We start from the raw sequence: 26,304 nt of genomic DNA, 5'->3' as shown, positions 1-26,304 counted from the left end.
CAGTGGTCCTTCCAGCCAGGAACATGTTGACAGTGCCGGCGGGTAAGACTGATCATGCACATAGTATTCGCTCTATCACAGCGCATGCTCCAGGGTCTTGGACTGACATAGGGCTCTAGTTTGCTCCAAATACTAGGCCATATGGCACGATCTTTGGCATAAACCGTAGCTAGGTGCTGATATTTATCAGTAATTATATCAGTAATTATTGCTGTTGGTCAGACAAGGAATTGCCCACTCTTTCACCTCACTTTCCTCTATTCCCCACCATGTTGACTCCGTATCGCTCTTGTGGTTTTCGTTCCAGGCTTGGAGAACACCCTTGGTAGTCTGGTTCTTCTTTACTCCTGTGCAATCATATATGCACTATACCTACCCTTTAGTTTTGACTTCATATATGCGGCAAGGAGATTTACTATCACTTGTGTAGATTGTACCATTTAGGCTGTCAAAGATGTTGTCTGCCACACATTGGTCGATCTTCTGGAAATCCCCTGCTGGCACCACCATCAGCTCATCAGGTTTTAGTAGCTTCTGTACATACATATCTGTCTGGTATGGCCCTTTGAGGCCTCGACCAGTCCATGTGTATCCTGCTGGGAATGTGCTTACAAAGTGTTGCAACTGGGTGATCCAGATCCATGGCAAGGTGTCGTTAAAACATTTCTCATGATAAGCGCTTGGTATCTAATTTGATATCCCATTGTTCACCAGGTACCAAGGCTCTGTTGCTCTGGTGATCACCATGAAGTTGTGAGCATTACAGCTCCTCTGCATATTCCAAAAACATGGGGATAAGAACTTCATTTGTCGCAATACGCAGTTTCTAGTAATGCTCCTATATGACTCTTTATACAGGGCAACCTTAAAGTCCGAGTTTATGGACTTCACAGTGGGCCTTGCTAGCGGTGTAATGAATGGGACAGCTGTTCCTGGTGCCGGCGTTGGCGTGGCACCTGTGGCTGCAGTTGGGCTGCTAACAGCTCTGACTCCCTTTTTTAAGTTGGGGTTGGGTTTTATTTCTGTTTTCCTGGAGTCTTGTTTCTTTTTCTTTGTTGGCCTGGGCATGAATCCTCTTAAGCCAAGATGATATCCAATTTGGGTTCTTGTTTCTTTTCTCCTTACTGGTTCGGGTGCTCATGTCTGGTCATCCACAAGAGAGGATGTAGTACCCCCAAAACTCCCATCTTGGCAATACTGTGGTGCAGTTGTCGTTTCGGGCAGCTGCCGGGAGTATTACTACTTCTTCCCAGTAGCCCTGTTGGTTGTATCCTGGTAGGGGAGTGCATCCCCATGAGCAGTACCAGGCTGGTTCTCCGGGCATCGCTCGTATCCATGTGCAACTTACATTCTTTGCTTCTTTACTCTTCAAGTGCAGAATTTGTAGCATGATCCCTTCATCCTGGTCAGTAGGCAGTGTCTCTTGAAGAACCTCTCTTCCCACAGTTAGGTTACCTTTCCTGGTGACATTCGAAACGGCCTCGGTTCCATTCAAGGCTCCAGTCTTTTAGCCCTTGCTCCTGCGTCAAGTTTGCTGTGGGATTTCTTTCCCATATCATGACGAAGGTTCTTGATTCCACTACACAGCAGGCCTGCTGAACAGTTTTGGTTGTGTCATATTGGACCCTGGATAGGGCCCAAGGGTGGCTACCATAATGGTAGAGGATACCCAAGACTATAGCAAGTCCTATTGTTGCTACCATAATGTTGACCATCAAGCATAAACAAAAATGTACGTGATCCGGTCCACTGCCGTTCTCGTGGTGGTTGCTGCTGCTCTTCAACGCCGCCTTCTCCAAATTCATCAATGGTTTATGCCACGACCCATCTTTTGACTCTATACTGAGTTGTATCATCATAGTCCGAATATTTCTCCACAGCCTGCCTTGAAAGAGGAAACAATATTTTGGCTCACTGACTGGCGGCAAGATCATGTCCTCGTCAAGTGGTCGCTCAGTTACAAGCAACCTCAGGTGCTGGTTCTCAATCACACATCGATCTTGGTCTCTTTCTCTCTTGCAGAGCTGTTGATTCATTTGGAAGCTGTTGGTCTAAATCACGAAGGGTCCCAACCAGATGTCGGTATAGATTCCTTGTAGCGGATCACCTTATTTCAATCTCTTATCCTTAATCTGTATGTGGACCATGTTTAGTACCCAGGGGGATGATTTTGGGCATCTGGGGACAGGCTGGAATTGCCAAGCTGTATTGAAAGCAGTCTGCAGGCGCAGTCCATCCATCACCACCCTTCAATGTTTAGCCTGTCTTGTGGACAGGAGATTTGCATCTCTCTTGTATTCACGGTTACTGACAAAGTATCCTCCTGAGCCAAAACGATATCCAATATCTTAATAATCTTTGTTTGGCCAGTCCAGATATATTCTCTCGTTGGGCAAATCCAAATATGGGCCGTTCCTATTTACAGTTTGTGAGTCTATCTTTTGAGCTATCTGCATTTTCACAGTCAGCTCCTCCCGTCCTTGATTTACTTCTTTGTCTGAGGATTTTTTTTGGATCCCCATTTTAGATGGAACCACAATTCCGAGCGCTTGGCAGACTTCTTTCTTATTGATGCTGGAGCTTCTACTGGCTTCAGCTTGTTGATCACTACTTTCACATCAGTTCCCACCGAGTAGATCTCTCTGCATGGCAAGACTACCATCTGGGCGGTTAGTCTAACCTTTACTGTTTGGTCTGGCCTTTTAGGCTTGTCTGCTGTACAAGCCACTCCTCCCAGAATGTGCAACATTCCTTTCCTCTGCCACCCCTCGGGAGTCACGTGATACTCCACTGTCTTTACCTTGGCTTTATCCCCCGCACTGGCCCAGGCATCTAGGCCAGTAGTGTCATAATACAAGGCAGTACCTTGTGCTCTTTCTTCCCTTGGTACTTCTGACAAATCCTCTGACGTAATGTCAGGTCTCCTTACCACTTCTTTAATCAACCTCACCCAGGTAGTCAGCTCCCACGGGCCTTCCCATCCTTTAGACTGAGCTAATTCCTGGGTATCATCCGGGAGCTCTTCCATCCCTGTGGTGTAGCCATGTTGCATTGGTTCCCTGTATACCCTGAAAACCAGAGGTACTTGGCTTGTGTCTGGAGGTAGATCTGCGGCCTGCCCGCATCGGGTATCATATGGCCAGCTCTGGCAGATTGATTCTTGTAGAAGGGTGCACTCCCATCCCTCCATATCCAATGATGGGTAGATGCATGGTGCCGATGGACCTGCCCCTGCATCTTTCAGTGTCTTATCTTCTTCATCCTTCTGGGGCACTGCTTTAGCAGCAGAGTTTGCCCAAGCCTCACCCGATTTATAGGCTCTGAGAGGATCCAGATACCCCCTTACCTGCCACCCTTGGGCATTGGCTACATGTAGGAGCCTTCCCTGTGCGGTGTAGAGTGTGCAGGCGTTGCAAAATGTAACGGAATTCCCATCCCACTGCCAGGTGCACTCAGCTGGGTCCAACTTCGCCCCTCTCAGATCCCTCTGAGTCACAAGGATGAGCCTGGGGAGCCATGTCACTGCACATAATCCACATACGTAGGCATCCAAGACCTTTACAGGTTTAAAACGTATATTCTTGAACTCACTCCTCACCCCCTCTGGCTTCAGGGGTGTCTCACTCCCTAGGCCTTCCCACTGGACTGTTAGTGCCGAGATCCTTAAACAGACCGCACATGAATTTTGGACTTTTCTCCACTATATCACTTCTTTTTCATCCTCTTCTTCACTTCTTTTTCATCCTTTTTCAATCCTCTTTTGGCATAATCCACCTTTCTCAGACCTTTGCCTGTCCAGAGTTCTGAGGTTGTTCTTCTTAAGGCAACCACCCCATAGACAGTGGCCAATCTGATGTAGGGTGATAAGTTGTGTGTGTTTTTGGCCATTCTTGGTTCCTGGTTTCTTCTAGTTAAGAATTGGTTTGCGCTGCTTACCCCATGGATTCCTTTCTTATTCAACTCTACTGTGTTACTATCCATTATTTTCACCACTATGTCTGAGGTGTCATACTTGGCTTTGACCGCAGTGTTGGTGGGATGCTCTCGAGCTTTTATCCACACTTTCTGTCCAACATGAAAATGGGCTTTTGGTTCAGGATTGCAAGTTTTCTCCTCATTGCCCCACCCCACTTCATGAGTCATAAATGGGCATTGGTTCAATTCTTCAGAAGGGGATGGCCTTCCATCATGATGTCGGCCATTTAGACCCTTCCCAATTTCCAGGGCATTAACGCTCCATTCCTTCATGTTGGCATTTTTCTCAATCCAATTTTTAACCAACCCAATGGTCCACTCCACCACCCCATTTGCTTGAGGTGTATACGGAGGCGAGTAGATTTTCATCACCCCATTCGTCTGGCACCATTAGTACACTTGACAGTTGTGAAAATGAGTATCATTGTCTGTCCTTAGCTCTTTTGGTTCTCCTAAATGATGGCATGCCTGTTCCAGTATGCTAATCACACTGCTGCCATTGGCCTTCCTTACCAGTTTAACAACTACATAACCTGACATAGAATCCACTAGCACCAAAAGGTATTTCTCACATTTCTTTCCGGTCACCCCCAAGGGCTCGGCTACGTCCATGCATACTGATCCCCATGGAATGGTGCTCTTTATGGTGAGACCATCCACCCTCTGTCTTCTTCGCCCTGTGTTGAATGGACCACATACATTGCAGCCTATAAGGACAAGGCAGACGTGGTCAACTGGAATCCAAAGTAACTGCTTCTCCAACTCCTTCCATGTAGGAATGGTGCCCACATGGCTTAGCACCTCATGTACGGCCCGCACCATTTCCTCCATGGACACTTTTGGGACTACCCTTCCTTTAGGGTTTTTTTCCCCACTTCTTGATCCCAACAAAGACGGCCTTTCTCAGCTGCACATAACGGTCCATTTCATTGTTCCCGCGCCAATGTCCTCCATCTCGTCCATGAGTAATCTGGTGTACCACCTCCAGGTCCATGGTTAGCCTCAACTCGGCTATTTTCTTGCATAAATATCGATGGGCCACTGGTTTCCCCTTGGCTCCTTCAAATCCATTCTTTTCCCACATGAATAAATCTTCTTTAAGGGCCTGTGCACAGTAATAACTATCTGTTATCACTCTGGCCTACTTATCTTATGTTTCCCCAATTCCAAGAGTCGTTCCATTATCACTGTAACTTCTCCAGCCTGTGCATTGCCTGGAGTTCGGCCTTTCCACCGGTGCTACTATTTCCCTTGATACTGTTGTGAAAGTGTCGTGACACGGACCCACAACAGGGGGCGTTAATGAACGGACAATGGATAAGCCAAAAGTAACAATTTAATGTTGTGAATCGCACAACGACATACAGACAACAACAATATGGTGGACTGTCAATTATACACCAGGTGACGTGTGGGCAGGCTCGATGATAGAAGACGCCTGGTGAGAGAAGAGCCGGATCCCACACAGCTTCCACCACCAACGGAGCTGAAGAACACCGGAGCCGCCAAGCCCTGCGCCCCAGGTGGCCGCTGTCTTCAGCAGTCAGACCCGGTACTGCTGGCAGAGAACAGAGACAGTCCTGATGAGTGTGAGTTCGCACACTCAGTAATCCCACAGTCTGTATTCAGTAAGGAGGGAGCACCTCCACCTCCAATCACACACTCGTGCAGCTCCTGTCTAATCACTTATCTGGTTGGGGTGTGAAGCGAAGCCGTCGCTGATCACACCAAACGCCAATCCCACAGATAAGGACACCGTAACAGGAAAACGGCTGCAATAGAGTTCAGACTTTTACACAAGGCTTTGTTCAGCAGAGAAAATTACCTGAATGGTAGCTGATTTCTCGGCGAGGAGGTGGAGTTGCAGTCCGGTCTTTGTAGTGGTGGTGATGGGTGACAGCTGGGGTTGATAGGTGACAGCTGTCACTTCCAGCGGCTCCGACGTCCTCTCGTGCTTGGAGCCCGCACTCCAAGCAGGGCGCCATCTGGTGGTGGTGGGCCAGCAGTACCTCCTCTTCAGCGGCCCACACAACAGATACTTGATGATGTATCCCCAATACGCCATATTGTCTTTACCCTTTCGTGATCGTCTGTAAACCGGGTCCAGTCATACGGCTCCTTCTCGGGTTGCTCCTTCCCCTGTGGTTCTTTCCTAGCCGGTTGTTATGGGCTTTGGTGCTCTCAATGGTCCCTTTCCTCAGGAACTGGTGCACTAGGCTCTGGGTAACAACTTTGATCCCTTGACCCTGGGCAAGTTCTTTTTTACAGCAGCCAAGTATGTGGCAAGGACTGCTAGTTCTTTCTTCTCCAGGCAGATATTTATTTTCTATCGAGGACAGGGTATAGCTCCACAGGGTTACCATGCCCCGTCCTTCATTACTCACTTTTACCACAGAGTCCTCTTCCTCGCAGCTTACTTCAGCTATTAACCTGGCTGTTAGGCTCCTTGGTTCCAGCCTGACTGCATCGTGGATAACCCTTTTCAGCTTCTCCAGATCGTCTTGAACTGTGGCTGTCCAGATCAACTGCCCACCAGGTCGTTGGTCTGGTTCTCCTGTTTTCTTTCTGAGACAGGCGTATAGGGGTTTAGCATATCTCTGGTAGTGTGGAACATGAGCTCTCACGTAATTGCAAAGCCCCAGTATCTTCTGCAGCTGATTCTCAGATTGTGGTGGTTTAATCTGTCATATTTTTTCCCTGCATCCTTCTGAGAGCCCCAGGTCCAAAGATACCTGGAACCATAAGTAAGTTACCTTGAACTGCCCAAACTGGCATTTCTTCAGGTTGAGCCTTCAACTACATCATCCCGGAGATCCTGTGTACTGAGCCCCCTCCTGTTCACCCTTTACATGCACGAATGCTCTCCGACCCATCCCACAAACACCATCAAAAAGTTTGCGGATGATACCACCGTGATTGGGCTCATCTCAGGGGGGGATGAGACAGACTACAGAGATGAAGTAAATCGACTGACAGCGTGGTGTTCAGCTAACAACCTGCAGCTGAACACATCTACATCCAAGGGAACTGTGTGGAAAGGGTCAGCTCCATCAGGTTCCTGGGAGTGCAGCTCTATAACAGCCTCTCCTGGACTGCCAACATCACAGTGGTGGTGAAGAAAACCCAGCAGCGACTCCACTTCCTGAGGGAGGAGAGCGCTGCAGAGGGTGATTAAAACGGCCCAGGGGATCACTGGCTGCTCTCTGCCCAGCCTGGAAGACATTGCCAGCTCTCACTACCTCAGCAGAGCTGCCAGCATCAGCAAAGACACATCCCACCCCAGCAACCACCTGTTTGACCTACTACCTTCCGGCCGATAGTATAGGTCAATCAAAACTAGGACAAACAGACTCAGAGACAGCTTTCTCCCCAGAGTGATCACTGCTCTGAACAAAAACAAATCACTCTAATCCGCACCTTCAAGTTTCTTGTGCAATATCTGTAAACCATGTGCAATATTCCCGTGCAATATGATTCCACAGTTGTATATAATTCTCGGTTTACATTACTTAGTCCACATTTCATTTTATTTTATTTATTTTACCTTATGTTTATATTAGTTGTACATATACTCTGAATAATTTACCATTAAATTTCACTATCTTTTATTTGACTAAAAATTACTCACACCAATGAAAGCACCTTTTTGGAGTTGCACTCAAATCTCGTTGTAATGCAAATTACAATGACAATAAAGGCGATTCTGATTCTGAGCTTTAGTCCTGCTTCCATGAGCTTCTCAATCACCTGTTGTTACCGCATCGGGTGTTTCATTTTCAATTTCAATTTATTTTCATTTATATAGCGCCAAATCACAACAGAGCTGCCTCAAAGCGCTTCACACAGGTAAGGTCTAACCTTACCAACCCCCAGAGCAACAGTGGTAAGGAAAAACCCTCTGAGGAAGAAACCTCAAGAAGACCAGACTCAAAGGGGTGACCCCCCATGCTACAAACAAATTACAGAACAATTCACGGACGAATATACAAGAAATGCTATTGGCGCACAGGACAGGAGGATCGCCAACATGAATACAACTCCCATCTCTGGATGGAGCTGCACCTTAAACAGAGAAAAAAACAGAATGAGGTATCAGAAAGACAAAAAATACTGTATAATTTGCCAGCATTAAACAACAAGAAAAACAGAGAAATTCTAAGGTGATCGCCGGCCACTAGCCCTAAACCTCACTAAAAGACCCCAGAATTTAGGTAAAGTTGAGGCCGCAGCCCGCTCCAATTACTAATAAATGAATTAAAAGAATAAAAAGCATAAAACAAAACTGTACCAGTATGCTAGCCATATGAAAGGGAAAATAAGTGCATCTTAAGTCTGGACTTGAAAATCTCCACAGAATCTGACTGTTTTATTGACGCAGGGAGATCATTCCACAGAACAGGGGCACAATAAGAGAAAGCTCTGTGACCCGCAGACTTCTTATTCACCTTAGGGACACAAAGTAGTCCTGCACCCTGAGAACGTAAAGCCCGGGCCGGTACGTAAGGTTTAATTAGGTCAGCTAGGTAGGGAGGTGCCAGTCCATGAATAATTTTATAGGTTAGTAGCAGAACCTTAAAATCTGATCTCACTGGGACAGGAAGCCAGTGAAGGGATGCCAAAATGGGTGTAATGTGGTCGAACTTTCTGCTTTGTGTCAAAAGTCTGGCTGCAGCATTTTGAACCAACTGGAGACCCCTAATGCTAGACTGCAGTAAACCAGAAAATAGAACACTGCAGCAGTCCAATCTAGAAGAGATAAATGCATGGATCTGGGTCTCAGCATCAGCCATAGACAGGATGGGACAAATCTTCGCTATGTTTTGCAGGTGGCAGAAAGCAGCCCTAGTAATATTTCTAATGTGGAGGCCAAAGGACAACGAAGGATCAAAAATTACCCCAAGGTTCCTCACTTTGTCAATGTGATGTATGACACACGAGCCGAGGCTGAGCGTTAACTGGTCAAATTGATGCCGATGTCTCACTGGACCAAGAACCATCATTTCAGTCTGGTCTTCGGGGTCTAATAAAGTGCACCCATCCTTTCCAGTTTGTCATAAAAGTGTCCATCTTTAAATTCAAAGAAAAAGTAACCTTTTCCAAAATATATATTTCAATTGTCACGTCTATCCAGTTAAGTGTAGGTCCGTTTTGGAGTTTCCATCTCTTAGTTAAAGCCTTTTTCCCTGCTGCCAGCAACACTCCTAACAGATACTTATCTTTAGCCATCAGTCTCGGTGGAATAATTCCCAAGTACATGGTTTTGAAGTCGAAAGGTATCCATGTATTGAGGACCTCCTGTATTGCATTATGTACATCTTTCCAATAATTTTGTATTTTTGGACAGTCCCAAAACACATGGTAGTGGTTTGCAATCTGACATCCACATCCTCGCCAGCAGAGAGCAGTATTATTATCGTTTTGGTGTACCTTCATGACTGGGGTGATGAAATATCGTATTATGTTTTTCCAACAGAATTCTTTCCATGCATGAGATTTTGTAGTTTTCCATTGAAAAGTACAGATGTCCTCCCATTCTTTATCTGTTATTGTTATATTTCCCTCCCTTTCCCATTTAACTTGTATATATTTTGTTGAGTTAGTTTCTAAATTCTGTAGACTCTTATATAGTCTGGAAATAATTCCTCTCTTTATATTCGATTTGTATGCATCAATAAACAGTTGGACAAATGGTTTACTGGCCTCTCTACCATCCCTGTTTTTTATTTCCTGATTATAGTAATGTCGCAATTGGAGATATCTATAGAAATCTTGTTTTTGTAGTGAAAAACTATCCTTCATACTTTGAAAGCTCATAAGGGTATCCTTCTGTACAATATTACACATTGATGTAATGCCTTTTTCATTCCAGGCTCTAAATCTATCATCAAATTTGTTTGGTGTAAAGTCCGAGTCAAAGGCACACCAGCTTAGAAATCCAACCTCCTCATTCAGTTTATATTTTCTAATTAATGATTTCCAAATTTTGAGAGTGGAGTTCACCCATGGATTTTCGAGTCTATGTATTGTTGTAAGTTTTTATCCGGTAGTATGGCCTGTATGTGTAAATCAGGTATCAGACCGCATTCAATATCTTTCCATTGTGCCTCATAGGAGGGGTCGCACCACCAGATCAGCGCCCTCACCTGTGCCGAAACATAATATTTTTCCAAACATGGTAGGCCCCATCCCCCTTTTTGTTTAGGCAGTTGTAGCGTTTTATATCGTATTCTGGGTTTCTTGACGTGCCATATAAATCTTGATATTATTTTGTCCCATTCTCCAGTTTGCTTTCTTGTAATTAATATTGGTAATGTTTGAAATAGATAGAGGAATCTCGGTAATATATAAATTTTTATTGTTTCAATTCTTGCACTCAAACTTAAGATGGGTATAAGATTCCACCTCCTAAGATCCTCCTTAATCTTACATAATAAGGGTTCGTAGTTTTTTCATAAAGTTTTGTCAAGTCTTTAGGTAGATTTACTCCTAAATATCTGAAGGATTCCGTTTTCCATCTTAGAGGGTATTTTTCTTTCAATTTTTCACATGGTCAAATTATATACTAAAGTTTCAGTTTTATTAACATTTAATTTATATCCCGACATAGAACCTATATTGTTTAGGAAAGTCAGAACCTCTGGTAAAGATGTTTCGGGGTCCTTGAGATATAGAAGGACATCATCTGCATAGCATGCTATTTTATGTTCAGTTTTGTTGACATATATTCCCTTAATTTTAGTATTCTGTCTAATATATTGGGCTAACGGTTCTAGAAATAATGCAAAGAGGAGTGGAGACCAGGCACATCCCTGCCTCACTCCTCTCTCTAAAATGAGTGGTGTGGATAGGTAACCGTTTATTTTAATTCTTGCCATAGGGTTATTGTAGATAGCTTTGATGCTGTTTATCATCATTTCATTAAAGCCGAATTTAATTAGAACTTTAAAGAGGTATTGCCAGCTAACAGAGTCAAAGGCCTTTTCTGCATCTAGACTCAGAATTAGGGCCTTTATCGTATGTTGTTTAATATGGTTCATAATGTGGAGGGTGCGCCTTATATTATCTTGTGTGAGTCGTGCGTGTATAAAGCCTGTCTGATCATTATGGATTAGGGTGGGTAGCATTTTTTCCATTCTTTGAGCCATTATCGATGTGTATATACGGTAGTCCATGTTAAGTACCGAAATTGGTCTGTACGACCCGCACTCGAGTTTGTCTTTCCCCTCTTTATGTATGAGGGAAATAATGGCTTCTTTCCAAGACGGTGGAGTCTCGGCTTTTTTCAGTGCCCAATTACATGCAGGTAGCAATATAGGTATGAGTTCTGCCTTAAAGGTCTTGTACCATTCGGTTGTAAATCCATCTCCATCTGGTGATTTATTACTTTTATGTCTATTTATTGCATCTGATAGTTCTTTTATCGTTATTTCTGTACTTAGGATTTTATTTTGTTCTTCTGTCATAACTGGTAGATCTAGAGATTCCAGAAATGAGTCAATCTGATCTTCTTGAGTCTCTGTTGTTCTGGAATAGAGTTGTTTGTAAAATAATTCAAAAACTGTTTTGATCTGTTCTTGTTTGCTTTCGATACTATTTTTCTGTGGGTCTCGAATTTTATATATCATATTGTTCACGTATTGTTTTTTCAGCTTCCAAGCTAATAATTTTGTGAATTTAGGTCCATTTTCATAAAATCTTTGTCTAGTGAAGAGCATTCTCTTTTCAATTTCTTGCGTATACATTAGATTAATTTCATTTCATTTTCAATTTTTGTAGTGTATATGAATCTTGAGTTAATGCATGGTAGCTTTCCAACTGTTTTAGTTGTTTTTGTAAGTCAAGCAATTTTCTTTGGCTTAATTTCTTTTTGAGCGAGGACATAGCAATAATTTTGCCCCTTAATACCGCCTTTGCTGCATCCCATACCATAGGTGGTGAAGTTTCTCCATTAGTATTTTCCTTTATATACATTTGAATTTCATTTATCATTTGTTTCTTGAATAGTAGATCATTGAGAAGGCTGGAATTAAAACGCCATGTTGCATTCCTCCTACGACTTTCCAGATTAAGGGTGAGGTATATTGGGGCATGATCACTTAGGTCTATTGTGCCAATTTCTGAATCTACAATCCTTGATTTATCCCGGGCAAATATGATGAAATAGTCAATTCTGGTGTATACTGAATAGGCAGTGGAAAAGTGTGTATACTGTTTAGTAGAGGGGAACATATCCCTCCATATGTCAATTAGTCCTACTTCATTCATCAATTCTTCAAATTTCCTACTTATTGCTCTAGAGGCGTACGAGGGGTTTGATACGTCTAGCTTTGGTTGCAAATGTAGATTTAAGTCTCCCCCACATATTAAAACCCCCTTTGATTGACTCACTATCTTGTCATAAATTTTCCTATAGAACAAAAAATTACTTCCAGGGGGGGCGTATATATTCAGTAGGGTAACCTCTGTCCCTTCTAGTATGCCTCTAACCAGGATAAATCTGCCTTCCTTATCTTTTTGAGCATATGTGTGTTGAAAGGCCAACTTGTTGGAAAGTAGAATAGCAACACCTCTCTTGTGTTTAGCTTTGTACGATGAAAAAAAAATGTTTGAGAAACCCATTCTTCTTAATTTCTCATGTTCTGCATCATTTAGGTGCGTCTCTTGTAGATATACAATTTGTGCTTTCTCTTTTTTCATTTTCGATAGTATCTTACTGCGTTTCACTGCATTCAGTATTCCATTCACATTGAAAGAAGTAAATTTCAGTTTTTGATTAGCCATTTCCTTTCTTATGTGAGATCAAAAGGTCATAACTATGTGCTACAGGTTTTCCCTCTGGTGAACTGGTGAAAAACACACAAGTAAATATATAACTAAAGCAGCTACTAATATTGAACAAGCTTTCTTTTCTTTTCTTTTTTTTTTTTTTTGAGGAGATGGGGGGGAAGGGAAGGGGGAACATATCTGTGACCTGTCTATCTATTCCTATTAAAGAGAGTATGGTCTTTCTCTAGGTCAGTAATACATTGTTCCTTATCGCAGCCTTTGTTTTTGGTCAGATTATTTTAAGAATTTGGAATAGGTGGAAATAAATGTTTCTGATTTCCCTATCTCTTCTTCTGTTTCTTTCTTTCCCTTTAAATCATTTTTACTGTTTTTAAGAGGAAGTCTGTCGTCTGAAGGTCTGCAGCTTTTCTCTGATGTCGATGCTCCGTGGTGAACCTCTGGTGTGCGCCGCTTGTCCTCCTGCTGTGCGCCAGGGGTTCTGGTTCAGTTTCTCGAGTGGATCTTCTGGTGGGGGGACTGCTTTGACTGGGAGGCCCCTGGTCTCCATGTCGCTCGTGGCTTCACTGATCGTGTGGTAGAGACGTGTCCCCTCCTCACAGAAGACCCGTAGTTTGGCAGGATATGGTGTCTGGAAGCGAATCTTCTTCACTTTTAACATTCGTTTCACCTCACTGTATTCCTTTCTCTTATTCAGAATGGCCGAAGGGTAGTCATGATCAAAGTAGATTCTCTGGTTGTCCAGAAGGATTTCCTTCTTTTCCCATGCTCTGCGTAGAACTTCTTCTTTTGCTTTGTATCCGTGAAAATTAATTACAATCGATCGAGGTCTGCCTGCAGCGGCGGGTTTCATAACCAGCGCTCTGTGTGCTCTTTCAATATGCAGTTCGGTGGTCGGTGGATAATCCAGCTTTTCTCGGAGAAGCGTTTCAATGAAAGTTACCATCGAGTTTCCCTCTTTTCCTTCTGGTACATTATACAATCTGACATTTTCCCTTCTCGCTCTCCCCTCCTGATTGATTAGTTTCTCTTCATGCTGCCGCTGAATCTTTAGCATGTTTCTTATCACTTCCTCTGCTGCTAGCAGCCTAGCTTCCGCGCTGTCAATGCGCATCTCCGCTTCTTCAATCCTCTGGTTTGTTTTGTTAATCTCATCTTTTATTTCGACTAATTGCTGACCATTCTCTTTTCGGAACTCTAAAATTTCCTGAAGGATTCGTTCCATATTCACCTTTGGTCTTTCGGTGCTTTTCTGCCGTCCGCCATCTTTAGCATTAGCACCCGCCTCTGTAGCTTGTCTTTCTTCCTTATTTTCATAAGATTCCGTTGCGTTTTTCTTACTTTTTGTCCTCATCTCCATCGTTACGTCGCTATCCAATTGTTTTGGTATATTCTTGTGGTTATTTTCAGGTTAGCAGGGCGGTTTTATATTCTGGTCGGAGGAGATCGTGTTTTACTCTGCCATCTCGGTGGTGGCGGAACCGGAAGCCTTCAAGATTAGGTTTCTTAAGTAATGGTTTAATCACTGCAGATTTGAAACATTTAGGAACAGATCCAGAAGTTAAAGAAAGATTAGTAATTTCCAGCACAGTCGGCCTAAGAGTCGTGCTGGTTTTTAGGGCTAGTGACCTCTTTTAAGTAGCTATCACTATATTTTAACTTATGTTTAAGGGACAGGGTAAGAGTAGTTTTGAAAATTTATAGCAGTTAGAAAAAACTGAGTAAATCAGTTGTAAGGAAGACTAGCTAAGAATAAGTTACACAATGTACAGTCTATGTAACATGCATACATTCCATACATTCCAATTCTAAGGTAGAACTCTACTAGTGTATATTAAGGTATATCTAAATATCTAAAAAAAAGAAGAGTAGAATAGGAGAGTAAAACAGAGTACAGTAGAGCCACTTAGGTGCCTGGTTCATGCCTGATTGTAGTTCTCTTCATAGTTATATTATATTCTGTCCTTAGATTCTGTGTTAGCTCTGTTCTCAGTTTGCCCTCACGTCCAACTGATGGAGTGACAGAAGAGTTTTCATACATATCAAATTAAGGCTTGAGTATAGTGCGTATTTTGGCAAATGATAGCTTAAGTTTCAAATCTTTTAAAGAAAATTCTTCTGTGCAATTATTTATGGGCTCTGAATATGGAGGGGTTGTGCATAAAATGGCTGTAATTCCTAAGTGGCTCATGAAATATCTTTGTTAAACCCCATCAAATTAAAGCTGTAACTCTACATTAGAAGTACATCTTGATTATTTAATTTCAACTCCATTATGGTGGTGTACAGAGGCAACAGTACATTGTCCTTTCTACAAAAAGAAGAAAGATTTATGGATGCTAAAGTGGAGACGATGGGTGCTGTGAACTTAACCCCAGTAAGCAACTGCTACCAATGGAAGCAAACCACATCATATGTTTAAAAAAAGAAATAAAAACAGTGAGAATAAACTAATAAAACACAGACAGAATGCACACATAGGTTAAAATGTGTTCACTGACAAACAGCTCCTCAGTGAACCCAACTGCCTGAACTGTACCACTTAAGGGGTCACTTGTTAATTTTACAAATTATCCACTGTACACACTGCTTTAAAAGTGAGCAGTGGAAGTTTATTTTAACTCCCTACCTGGAATGCCGTTATATATTGCAACTCAAAAATTCAGACAGTATTTTACTTGGGTGGTACTTACATCAGGGAAAGAGAGCGGCCGGCTGTCAGGCGTGGATGTCACTGATGGAGGAACACTGTCCGTGGAGTCCGGCTCAAAGAGTAAGGACACATGCTCAGGTGGAGTGACTAATGGTGTGGGCTTCCTTGGTGAGGAGCTGAGGTTGCTGTCTGAGCTAGGAGTGGCAGGAGTCAGGCTGAAAAAGGATAATAGCAAAAAGAAAAGCACTGAAAACAACTGCTGCATGGTTCCCATTAAGGACAGAAGATCAAAAACAGAGACCAGTGCAAAAAATAGGGTACACCCTGAAATCATCAACTGTCTGTTCTAGGAAGAACACAAACTGACCAACATGCATGCTCACATTCACATGTTCATGGTCAGTTTAGTGCCACCACAGAGTATCAAAACCAGAAGCTTCCTGCTGTCAATGTAACATCACAACCAAATACAGCTCAAGCAGTACATAGGCTCTACTTGGGAGCCCTACTCCCCAATATCCAAACTTTTCAGGAAAACAATGGTATTATCAATGTTGCTCCTTTTCAGGCAACCAATCAGGTGGGACAAGACCAGTCACCATGACAACAAAGCAAATAAAAGAAGTAGCAGCTTGTTTTGGCCATTTCTGTCTACCTTGAACTGTACAACATGCCAGGCAAAAACTATCACAATTGAGAGAGGAAAAACCCATCTATGGGAGCAGATTGGACAGACTCTAAATGTTGCTGTGAGTGGTCTTGGACGAGGGCTCATACAGATATGGTCACATCAGGGCATGATACAGGGCGTGACACGTACATACACAGACATGTAATAAGATATTTATATATCACATATTACAACAAAAAATAAAGAACAAGAACCATATAATTATTGTCAACTCCATTTAATAACTCATGTACCCACTACACCAAGAATGTTTATTCAACACTTGTGCTAATAATAAATAGCATAACACAGTCGGTCTGATCGATATAATCATCAAAAGAGTTAAAGAATAATCACACACATGAATCATGTAGAACGAATAATGCAGGTAAATCATGTAAATATGTAAATTATGGAATGTTCTTATGGCCTAGTTCACAAATAATGAAGCCTAACTGCTGATTTGCATTGCATTTGTCATGAACAACCCATTATTTTATTTAGCACCATCCAGATTTATCTGTGAGTTGGCTATAGTCTCTTTGACAGGTACTGAAAATTTAATGGAAAAATTCTGCACGGTTCCAGAGATATGTACGAAATTTACCCCAAAAATAGCACTTTTTTTCATCAATTTTGTGTGACACTGATATTTAGCATTATCATTTAAAGTTGAATGTTAAAGAAATAACCTTGTATTTTGTCCGTTTGTTTGTTTGTGCTTCATACTAACACACAGTAATACATTTTTGTAAAGGTAGAGATGTCATTTCCTAGAAAAAATTTATAAAAAAAAAAAATAAAAAAAATAATCGATTTATTTGTCAAAACCTTAGCTATATCTCCTACTCTGCTTCAATAGAATAATTATATTACTTGTTCCATAATACCAGGAACTAATGGACTGAATGTCTTTGTTTCAAGCTTCTGCAGACTAAAGAAGATACCTCCAACTGTTGTTGCAAGCGTTACACTCTAGCACATAGTATATATGCACTTATCATTTCTAGCACTGACTGAACAGAGACCAATAGAAATAGTGAAACTCTGATATATAACCATACCTAAAATAACATTTCACAACAAAGACCACTTTCAAATTTTGATGGTTATGTCACACTTTGGCTTCATTATTTTTGAACTAGGCCTTATGTCTCTCTCTAAAGTCATGAGTGTTCTCTTCACTGATGTCTCACAACTTCAGTATGAGACTCAAGTCCTAGAATTCTCGCTGCTAATAATGATAATAATAATAATAATAATAATAATAATAATTTTATTGACAGTGCACTTTTCATCAGTGATCTCAAGGGGCTACAGGTTAAAAAGATAAAATAAGAGCAAAAACAAGACAAGCAGTCATATTTTAAAATGGAAAGAGTTTAAAATAAACATCTAAAAGGAAGGACCACAGGTTTTGTTAAAAAGAAATGTCTTTAGACTCCTTTTAAAACAGTCAGTGGATTGTGGTGCCCTCAGGGTGTCAGGGAGGGCATTCCACAGGAGTGGGACAGCAGCACAGAAGGCCCCATCTGCTATGGTCCTTAGCCTAGTTCTGGGTGTGTGGAGGAAATTTAAGTGAGTAGAGTGTTCGGAATGTGTTGCGTTTTGTGGGTTGAGGAGTTCTTTGAGGTGGGGGGAGCATGTCCATAGACACATTGGTGTGTGAGGAGGGAGACCTTGTATTCAATCCTGGTGGAGACGGGAAGCCTAGTGGAGTGAGTGGAGGATGGGGGTAATGTGCTCATGTTTGACTCTCATCAGGATCCTAGCTGCAGAGTTCTGGATGTATTGGAGCCTCTGCAGGCTCTTGCTAGGGATCCGATGAGAAGTGCATTACAGTAGTCCAGTCTGGAGGAGATAAAGGCATGAACTAGCTTTTCAGCATCTGAGAGGGAGAGAATAGGGTGGAGTTTGGAGATGTTCCGGAGGTGATAGGAGGTCTTGCAGAGATGGTTGATATGAGATTCAAAAGTGAGTTGGGGGTCCATTTTCACACCAAGATTTGTGACTACTGATGAAAGAGCGATACTGGAGTCAGAGAAAGTGATGCAGGTTATGGGTGATGATTTGGTCTGTTGAGGAATGCTGACCAGGATGACTTCGATTTTAGAGCTGCTGAGTTGGAGGAGGTTGTGCTCCATCCATACCTTTATCTTCCCAGACAGGTGGTGAGTTGTGATGGAGATGACAGTGATGATGAGGGTGGGGTGGCAGCAGTGGCGCAGATTGCGTTTTAGATGGTTCTGAAGATGGGTGGCCACTGCTTTCTCAAGTACTTTAGATATGAAGTGGAGACTGGAGATGGGCCTGTAATTTGAAAGGATATCTGGGTCAAGAGTGTGTTTTTTGAGAAGAGGTCTGATAGAGGTTTTCTTTAACACGGAGGGGATGTGGCCAGCTTGGAGAGAGTGGTTTATAACAGAGGTAATCAGGGGACTTAGGACAGCGACATGCTTTTTTTTTCTTTTTCTTTTTTTTTTAACCAGGGAGGGTGGGACCCCCTCCCAACCTCCCTGGGCACAGGTGGAGGGTTTCATCTTCCTGATGATATTTTGCACTTCTTCTGGTGAGACCAAAGGAAAGCAGTTTAGGAGTTGGGAGATGGCAGATGCTGGGGAAACTGTTTGGGTGGGGCAACCAGAGAGATCAGAGTGAATGTGTGCAATCTTGGAGGTGAAAAAATCCATAAAGAGGCTGCACTGCTCTGCTGTAGTACTAGTAAATGGAGGGGATTGCGGTTTGTGTCATGATCCAGCCATTTTGGGCCAGCTGTTATGATTCTGAACTTTTTTCCATGTTTGTGCTCTGAGGCTTTTGTTTTTCTTAGTCATGTCATGCCACATATCATAGTCATGCTTAGGTTATGTTGGGGTCTTGTTTCATGTTCATGTCAGGTTTCCATGCTCATGTTATCATTGTTTTGTTTCTGTAATATCATCCTTGTATTTGTTCACTCTTGGTTCCTTAAGTTTCTGTAGTTAGTTTAGTTAGTCACATTTTGTGTATTATGCTTTGGTCACAGGTTTTGGTTATTATTTATCTTCAAGTATTTCCTGTCTGGTTACGTTCCTTTAGTTATTTATTGCATTCTCCATTTATCATTTATTTTGTGTTGCTTTATTATGCTTTAGTCACTGGTTTTGGTTAGCATTTATTTTCAGTGTTTTTTATCCAGTTGTGTTCCTTTTAGTATATATTTCATTCTCTATCATTTATTTTGGGTTGTCTGGTCACTGGTTTTGGTTTATGTTATTTATTTTCTGCTTATCAGTTGTTGCATTTATTTTTATACTTTGATCTGGGTCAGTCCGGTTCTAGTTTCTATTATAATCTTTGATCCTCTTGTTTCCCCGCTATTTTGATTAGTCACGTCATTTCCCAGTTTTGCCCTTTTGTTTTGTTCAAGTTAATTATTGTTTGTTGAGCACGTCACATTTCCTCACAGTTGTTTTTTTCTGTCAACGATTATCTTGCCCGTTTTTTTTTTTTTTGCTTTCCGTCCCACTGCACTATCTTACACCCGCCTTTGTGTTTGTCAGCCACACCCCTTCCAGAACCTTCTGCACACCTGTTCCTTATTTCACACCCTGATTAGTCCACTAGCATTTAAGCCCTCACAGTCTCAGTGCCTCACCAGATTGTTGAATTTATTTCAATTTCCAGCCCTCAAGTCCTGTCTTGTTTTGCCTTTTGATCAGCCTGCTGGTATTTCACCTTGTTTTGTCCTCAAACGCGTCTTTGTCTCTGCCTCTGATTGCCATCAAACCGTGTATTTTGACCTCAGCCTGTTTGTTCGACCAAGCCCCAGCCTTACGCCTGTCTGTACCTTTGCTTCGCTGCTGGACCACCTGTGTACCGAATCCCTGCCTCTTGCTATGATTAAACCTGATTTTAATTGCACCTGCTATGGGAGTTTGCATTTGTGTCCACCCGGTTTGTGCCACACCCCGATTGTTTGAGGAGATGGTTGATGGTGGAGAAAAGCTGTTTGGAATTTCCTGAACTATTTCTGATGGCAATGGAGTAGAATTGTTACCGTGCCTCTTTAAGGGACTGCAAATATTGTCAATGATGCTTCCGGTAGTTTTGTTTATGGACGGTGAGGGCAGAGGTCTTGTAGCGCTGCTCAAGGACCCACCCTGATGCCTTCATCCTCTGCAGCCCATCTGTGTACCAGGCCGCTGAGCGGGTGAAGGTGACTGCTCTAGTTTTGACAGGGGCATGGTGGTCCAGGAGGCTACTCAGATGGCTATTATAGTATTCCACTGCTTTGGCGGCTGATGAGAAATGTGTGGAAAGATGTTGAAAGTCTGCTGCCAAGTGTTCTGGTTTAATGTTTTTGAGGTTTCTCAAACAGATATTGCGTTTGGGCTTGGAGAGATTGGATGAGGATAGCAGCTCCATAGAAATGACCTTGTGGTCAGAGACACCTAGGTCATACACCTGCAGGTTGGTGAAACGCGCAGAGTTTGTGATGACCAAGTCCCAGGTGTGGCCCCTGTTGTGTGTGGGGACATCAATGAGTTGCTTTAAATTGAAGCAGTCCAGTAATTGAAGAAATTCAGCAGCGGAGCAGCAGGAGGGAGTGTCGACGTGGATGTTCAGATCACCTAATATGGTAACATCAACAGACGATGTGCAGAAAGTTGAGGAGGTTTGACATCCCAGGGATGAAAGATGAGTTTGGCTTTGGTGGTCGGTAGATGAGGAGGAACAGCACGGGGCATTCAAATGAAGTGAGTTCAGGTAGTGGCTGCAGAGATAGGTCCAGAACTTGTTGGGGACACTACAAGTTCTCAGAATGCTCTACAAAGCAGGATCATAAACTGAATCAAATGATTACTGCACTGGTATTGTGAGAATCCGAAAGGGGAACAGAATTCAGTTGGCTGATAACTGTGGTGCAATCCTTTAATAAGCCACTGTCAGACTGCCCTCTACAGCAACAAAACGTTCATGTCAATTTAAATAACGTAATATCATAACAAACCCGCTGGGCATGCTGGTGATTTTTCACAGTTTTGGCAGCTTGATAGAAACTGAAGGCAGGTTTCAGGTCCTTCATGATGACTACATATTTTCTTTGATTTGTGTGGACTGAAATAAATTATTCATATTTCAACGTATTGACCATGTGATACCTCAGTGATATCAAAATAATTTATGACTGAAAATAAAATTTGAATTGTTCTTAACAAAAGAACGTGGTTCTTCTGAAACAATATCAGGATCTTCAAGGTTGATGTCGCCAATATTTCATTGAAATCCTAGGAAAAAATACAAATTGCTGTAGTGAGGCCTGCAGCCTTCTGATATCGCACACATCTCTGCATGTTGCCGTTGAACTGAATAAAATCCCCCCATATTTTATATATATATATATATATATATATATATATATATATATATATATATATACACACACACGAGATCTATTAGAAAAGTATCCGACCTTATTTAAAAAAAAAAAAAAACATGGATTTGAATCACGTGTGCTTGCGTGAGCCAACCTTGAACCTTCATGCGCATGCGTGATTTTTTTCACGCCTGTCGGTTGCGTCATTCGCCTGTGAGCAGGCTTTGAGTGAGGAGTGGTCCACCCACCTCGGAGGATTTTCATTGTCAGGGAAATGGCTGAGAGACTGCTGCTTTGCTTGATCAAATTTTTTTTAGAAACTGTGAGGCACATCCATGTGGACACCATTCGAGAAATTCAGGTGGTTTTTGGTGAAAATTTTATGGGCTTCAAAGACATTAAGGGATGTTACTGTCGCTTTAAGGACGCCCTCAGCAGCTGTGGGGCGCGCCGCGCTCCAGCTGTCATCGACAGGCTGAACGACCATTTCATTTTTAAACGGATCACTCTGCGGATACTTGACCATCCTGTGCACTTTCTGTGGTTATCACAAGAGCTGGACATCACCCATTTTCCTGCAGATTTCACTTTTAACAAGAGATTTTGTCGTGGAAAGCCGAGCGGACGCTTCGCGCGTCATGATGGATTTGCTGCTGGACCGACACAAAACCACCTCCGTTTTGGTCTCACAGGATGGCTTTGAGATGGCGTTCAGACAGCTGTCGGTGGTTTTTCAGTTGAGTGATTATCCAAGAAATTGTGGACGAGCCTGGACATGCCAGAACATGTTCTGTGACGCTTCATCACGGCGTTGCTTTGCGCGTCATGACAGTGCCGCGCCGCGCAAAGCAAAGACAAAGAACACCTCCGTTTCAGAGTGCCAGAAGGACAAGCTGGGACATGCCTTTCAGTGCTTACCAGTCGAGTGAGTATCAGAGAAATTGTGGAGAGGTGGACATGTCCCAGCTTGTCCTTCTGGCACTCCGAAACGGAGGTGTTCTTTGTCTCGCTTGCCATCGTAATGCGCAAAACGTCCGCTCCTTTCCATGACAAAAACTCCTCGTAACAGTGGAATGTGCCGTTCATTTCCAAACTGGATGCTGTGTTTTATCCTGGACGTCGTCTGGACTAGCACAGGAATTGTGAAAAGACGTGGACATCAGCACTTTTTCGGCGAATTGAGACAGACGTGCGGAGGTGCCGGCGGTGCCGCGACGTGCAAAACAACGCCGTGATGAAGCGTCACAGAACATGTTCTGGCATGTCCAGGCACATCCACAATTTCTTGGATAATCACTCGACTGAAAAACCACCGACAGCTGTCTGAACGCCATCTCAAAGCCGTCCTGTGAGACCAAAACGGAGGTGGTTTTGTGTCGGTCCAGCAGCGAATCCATCATGACGCGCGAAGCGTCTGCTCGGCTTTCCATGACAAAATCTCTTGTTAAAAGTGAAATCTGCAGGAAAATGGGTGATGTCCAGCTCTTGTGATAACCAGAGAAAGTGCACACAATGGTCACGGATCCACAGAGTGATCTATTTAGAAATGAAATGGTCGTTCAGCCTGTCAATGGCAGCTGGAGCGCAGCGCGCCCCACAGCTGCTGTGGGCCGTCCTTAAAGCGACAGTAACATCCCTTAATGTCTTTGAAACATGCCCATATCATGATGCTTGCACCACCATGCTTCACTGTCTTCACTGTGAACTGTGGCTTGAATTCAGAGTTTGGGGGTCGTCTCACAAACTGTCTGCGGCCCTTGGACCCAAAAAGAACAATTTTACTCTCATCAGTCCACAAAATATTCCTCCATTTCTCTTTAGGCCAGTTGATGTGTTCTTTGGCAAATTGTAACCTCTTCTGCACGTCTTTTATTTAACAGAGGGACTTTGCGGGGGATTCTTGCAAATAAATTAGCTTCACACAGGTGTCTTCTAACTGTCACAGCACTTACAGGTAACTCCAGACTGTCTTTAATCATCCTGGAGCTGATCAGTGGATGAGCCTTTGCCATTCCGGTTAGTCTTCTATCCATTTTGATGGTTGTTTTCCGTTTTCTTCCACGCGTCTCTGGTGTTCTGGTCCATTTTGAAGCACTGGAGATCATTGTAGATGAACAGCCTATATTTTTTTGCACTTGCGTATGTTTTTCCCTCTCCAATCAACTTTTTAATCAAACTACACTGAACAATGTCTTGAATGTCCCATTTTCCTCAGGCTTTCAAAGAGAAAAGCATGTTCAACAGGTGCTGGCTTCATCCTTACAAAGGGGACACCTGATTCACACCTATTTGTTCCACAAAATTGCCGAACTCACTGACTGAATGCCACACTACTATTATTGTGAACACCCCCTTTTCTACATTTTTTTTACTAATAGCCCAATTTCATAGCCTTAAGAGTGTGCATATCATGAATGCTTGGTCTTGTTGGATTTGTGAGAATCTACTGAATCTACTGGTACCTTGTTTCCCATGTAACAGTAAGAATATATACTCAAAACCTGGATTAATCTTTTTAGTCACATAGCACTACTATTATTCTGAACACTACTGTATGTCTGACCATGTTGGATGAATATCAATCTTTTTCTTCAAATAACTGTATTTGTGTGTCTCTTTGTATCTTAGTGTCAACCATGTCTTAACATATGTACTTTGTCTGCTAAAAGTATGTAAGAGTAAATACAGCTCTTTCTACATCCCACCTTCAAATACAGCCTCATACGACCAGCCATGAAAAATCGATTTAAGCTCCCAATTTTCTAGAGGAATACTAACTTCCTATGGGCACTGCACTTATATATATTGTTACTGTATGGAAGTGAAACCTTGACTTTAAACAGTGGGGGGCACAGATAACCAAAAAATTAGCTTTGATAACAGATAATCCGCTAACTGAAAAGTTATCTTTTATAAAGCTAAACCGATAAACCAACCAAAAATTTATCGTAAGCTACAGCTAACGGATAACCGATAATTTCCAGTATTGTCTCTGGTACACTTCCAACTACTAACAAACTGATTGAGTTTTAACACCATGATCGCTTCTGGTAGCATCAAAGGCGACTACAGACCCAAACAATGAGTCAGCACTTCTGTCTTTGAGTGCCCTGCCCCCTGCTGGAAGCTGTTGTTTATTACATAGCTTCCAGCAGCAAAGCAGTTGAGAGGAGCAGCGAAGCTCAACTCTCTACTCCAGTGGTCACCAACCTTTTTAAGCCAAATATCCCCGAGCTCTGCCTGAGAAGAAGACAAGATCTACCAACCGTACTGTAAACAAAAATACACAAGAACAATAATACGTCCAATGATGAACTTTAAATCCAACCCAGCTCCAATTCCCTGGATTCTTGTCTAAATAAAAACTTTTTCAGTCTTTCTCGCCATCTTCCCTCTGTCAGACGTCGCTTTGTGACACAGACATGCCGCAAAATTCTTCTTTTAAAAACTTGATAGCTCTTAAAGTATGCAATGTCGACATGCTACATTTAGCTTAAAGAACAACGTCATGGAGCATCACCGTAGCAACCAACCAGTCCCGCTTTACGACAACTGTTGCAACAGCCACGCTTTGAGAGAGGCATTTTTTCCACGGATTTCCTCGGTTCCGAGGACACAGAGTTGTATCTGTAACACACAAACAGTGTCTGCGGACGTATAAAACTTGCACAATGTTGTAAAAAAAAAAAAAGAACGCTTTGCGACAGGCATTTCAAAAACTCAGTGATGATCATGATGACAGAGTGCAACACTAACACCCCCCCATGATTAAATCTGAGAAATTCCTCGGATTCACGGAGTTTTCACAGCCCTGCAACACGTGGGAGCAGTGTGCAGAGGACCATGCAGCCTGGTGCCTTACTGTCAGAACAGGTGCAAGGAGCATGAAGCAGGAGAGGAACTAAGGCCTCGCTGAGCAACGAGCTCGGAGGAAGGAGTGACAGTGGCAGCCTCAGCAGGTGTCACAGTACACGTGCAACAAATGTCACTCGTGGATTGGATAAGTCATTTGCGCAGGTGCAGATAGAAACAAAAGACAAAAATTGCCTGTACATTTATATTGTCAATTGTGTTGGTAGTATGACCCAAGCAGAGGGTCACCCCTTTGAGTCTGGTCTGCTTGAGGTTTCTTCCTCAAATCATCAAAGGGAGTTTTTCCTTACCACTGTTACCTGTGTTCTTGCTCTAGGGGTTGGTAAGATTAGACCTTACTTGTGTGAAGCACCTTGAGGCACCTTTGCTATGATTTAGCGCAATATGAATGAAATAAATTGAAAGTGAATTGAAAAAGTTTATGGAAAAAAAAAAAGCAAAAACCAAACTGGACGCTACACCATCATCTCCCACAGACAGACAGATCTCCTAAATGGGCAAAATATTGATGAAATTCCCGGATGTTAATGCATTTTCAATGGAGATTCGCGACTGAACACACTCAGAAAAATGCTCGCAAAATATGTGTTAAAATGCCATTTTGACCTGGATATCGAGCCAGTAAAATTAAATTACATTCAATTATGTCAGGAAAGTATTACACTTACTCTGACACTCACACATTCCCAAATATTAGTGTTGAAAGTTACACGGATCTGTGCTGTTCAAGCTGCTGAGCTGCTGCTGTGTTCAACGCAGCGCGGCTCCTATATACACATATGTATATACATATATATACACACACACATATATACACTTAACAAAAATATAAATGCAACACTTTTGGTTTTGCTCCCATTTTGTATGAGATGAACTCTTAAAAACTAAAAAAACTTTTTCCACATACACAATATCACCATTTCCCTCAAATATTGTTCACAAACCAGTCTAAATCTGTGATAGTGAGCTGAGATAATCCATCCCACCTCA

At 42.5% G+C, this 26,304-nt stretch overlaps 1 protein-coding gene across 1 annotated transcript in view; it reads right to left on the bottom strand.

The window, feature by feature from the left end:
- The window catches only part of LOC117510062 (uncharacterized protein KIAA1671 homolog), a 59,398-nt gene extending 43,651 nt beyond the window's left edge, over positions 1-15,747 (bottom strand). Inside the window, exon 1 of the mRNA XM_034169675.1 lies at positions 15,453-15,747. Coding sequence (XP_034025566.1) covers positions 15,453-15,746 — 294 coding nt within the window. The 5' untranslated portion in view covers position 15,747. The remainder of the gene's footprint in view (positions 1-15,452) is intronic.
- Between the last annotated feature and the right edge of the window lie 10,557 nt (positions 15,748-26,304).

This window comes from Thalassophryne amazonica, chromosome 5 (assembly GCF_902500255.1).
Source record: "Thalassophryne amazonica chromosome 5, fThaAma1.1, whole genome shotgun sequence".
In the NCBI taxonomy this organism is placed as follows: domain Eukaryota; kingdom Metazoa; phylum Chordata; class Actinopteri; order Batrachoidiformes; family Batrachoididae; genus Thalassophryne; species Thalassophryne amazonica.
Note: the sequence above shows the minus strand (reverse complement) of the source record. Positions and strands in the feature narration are given on the sequence as shown.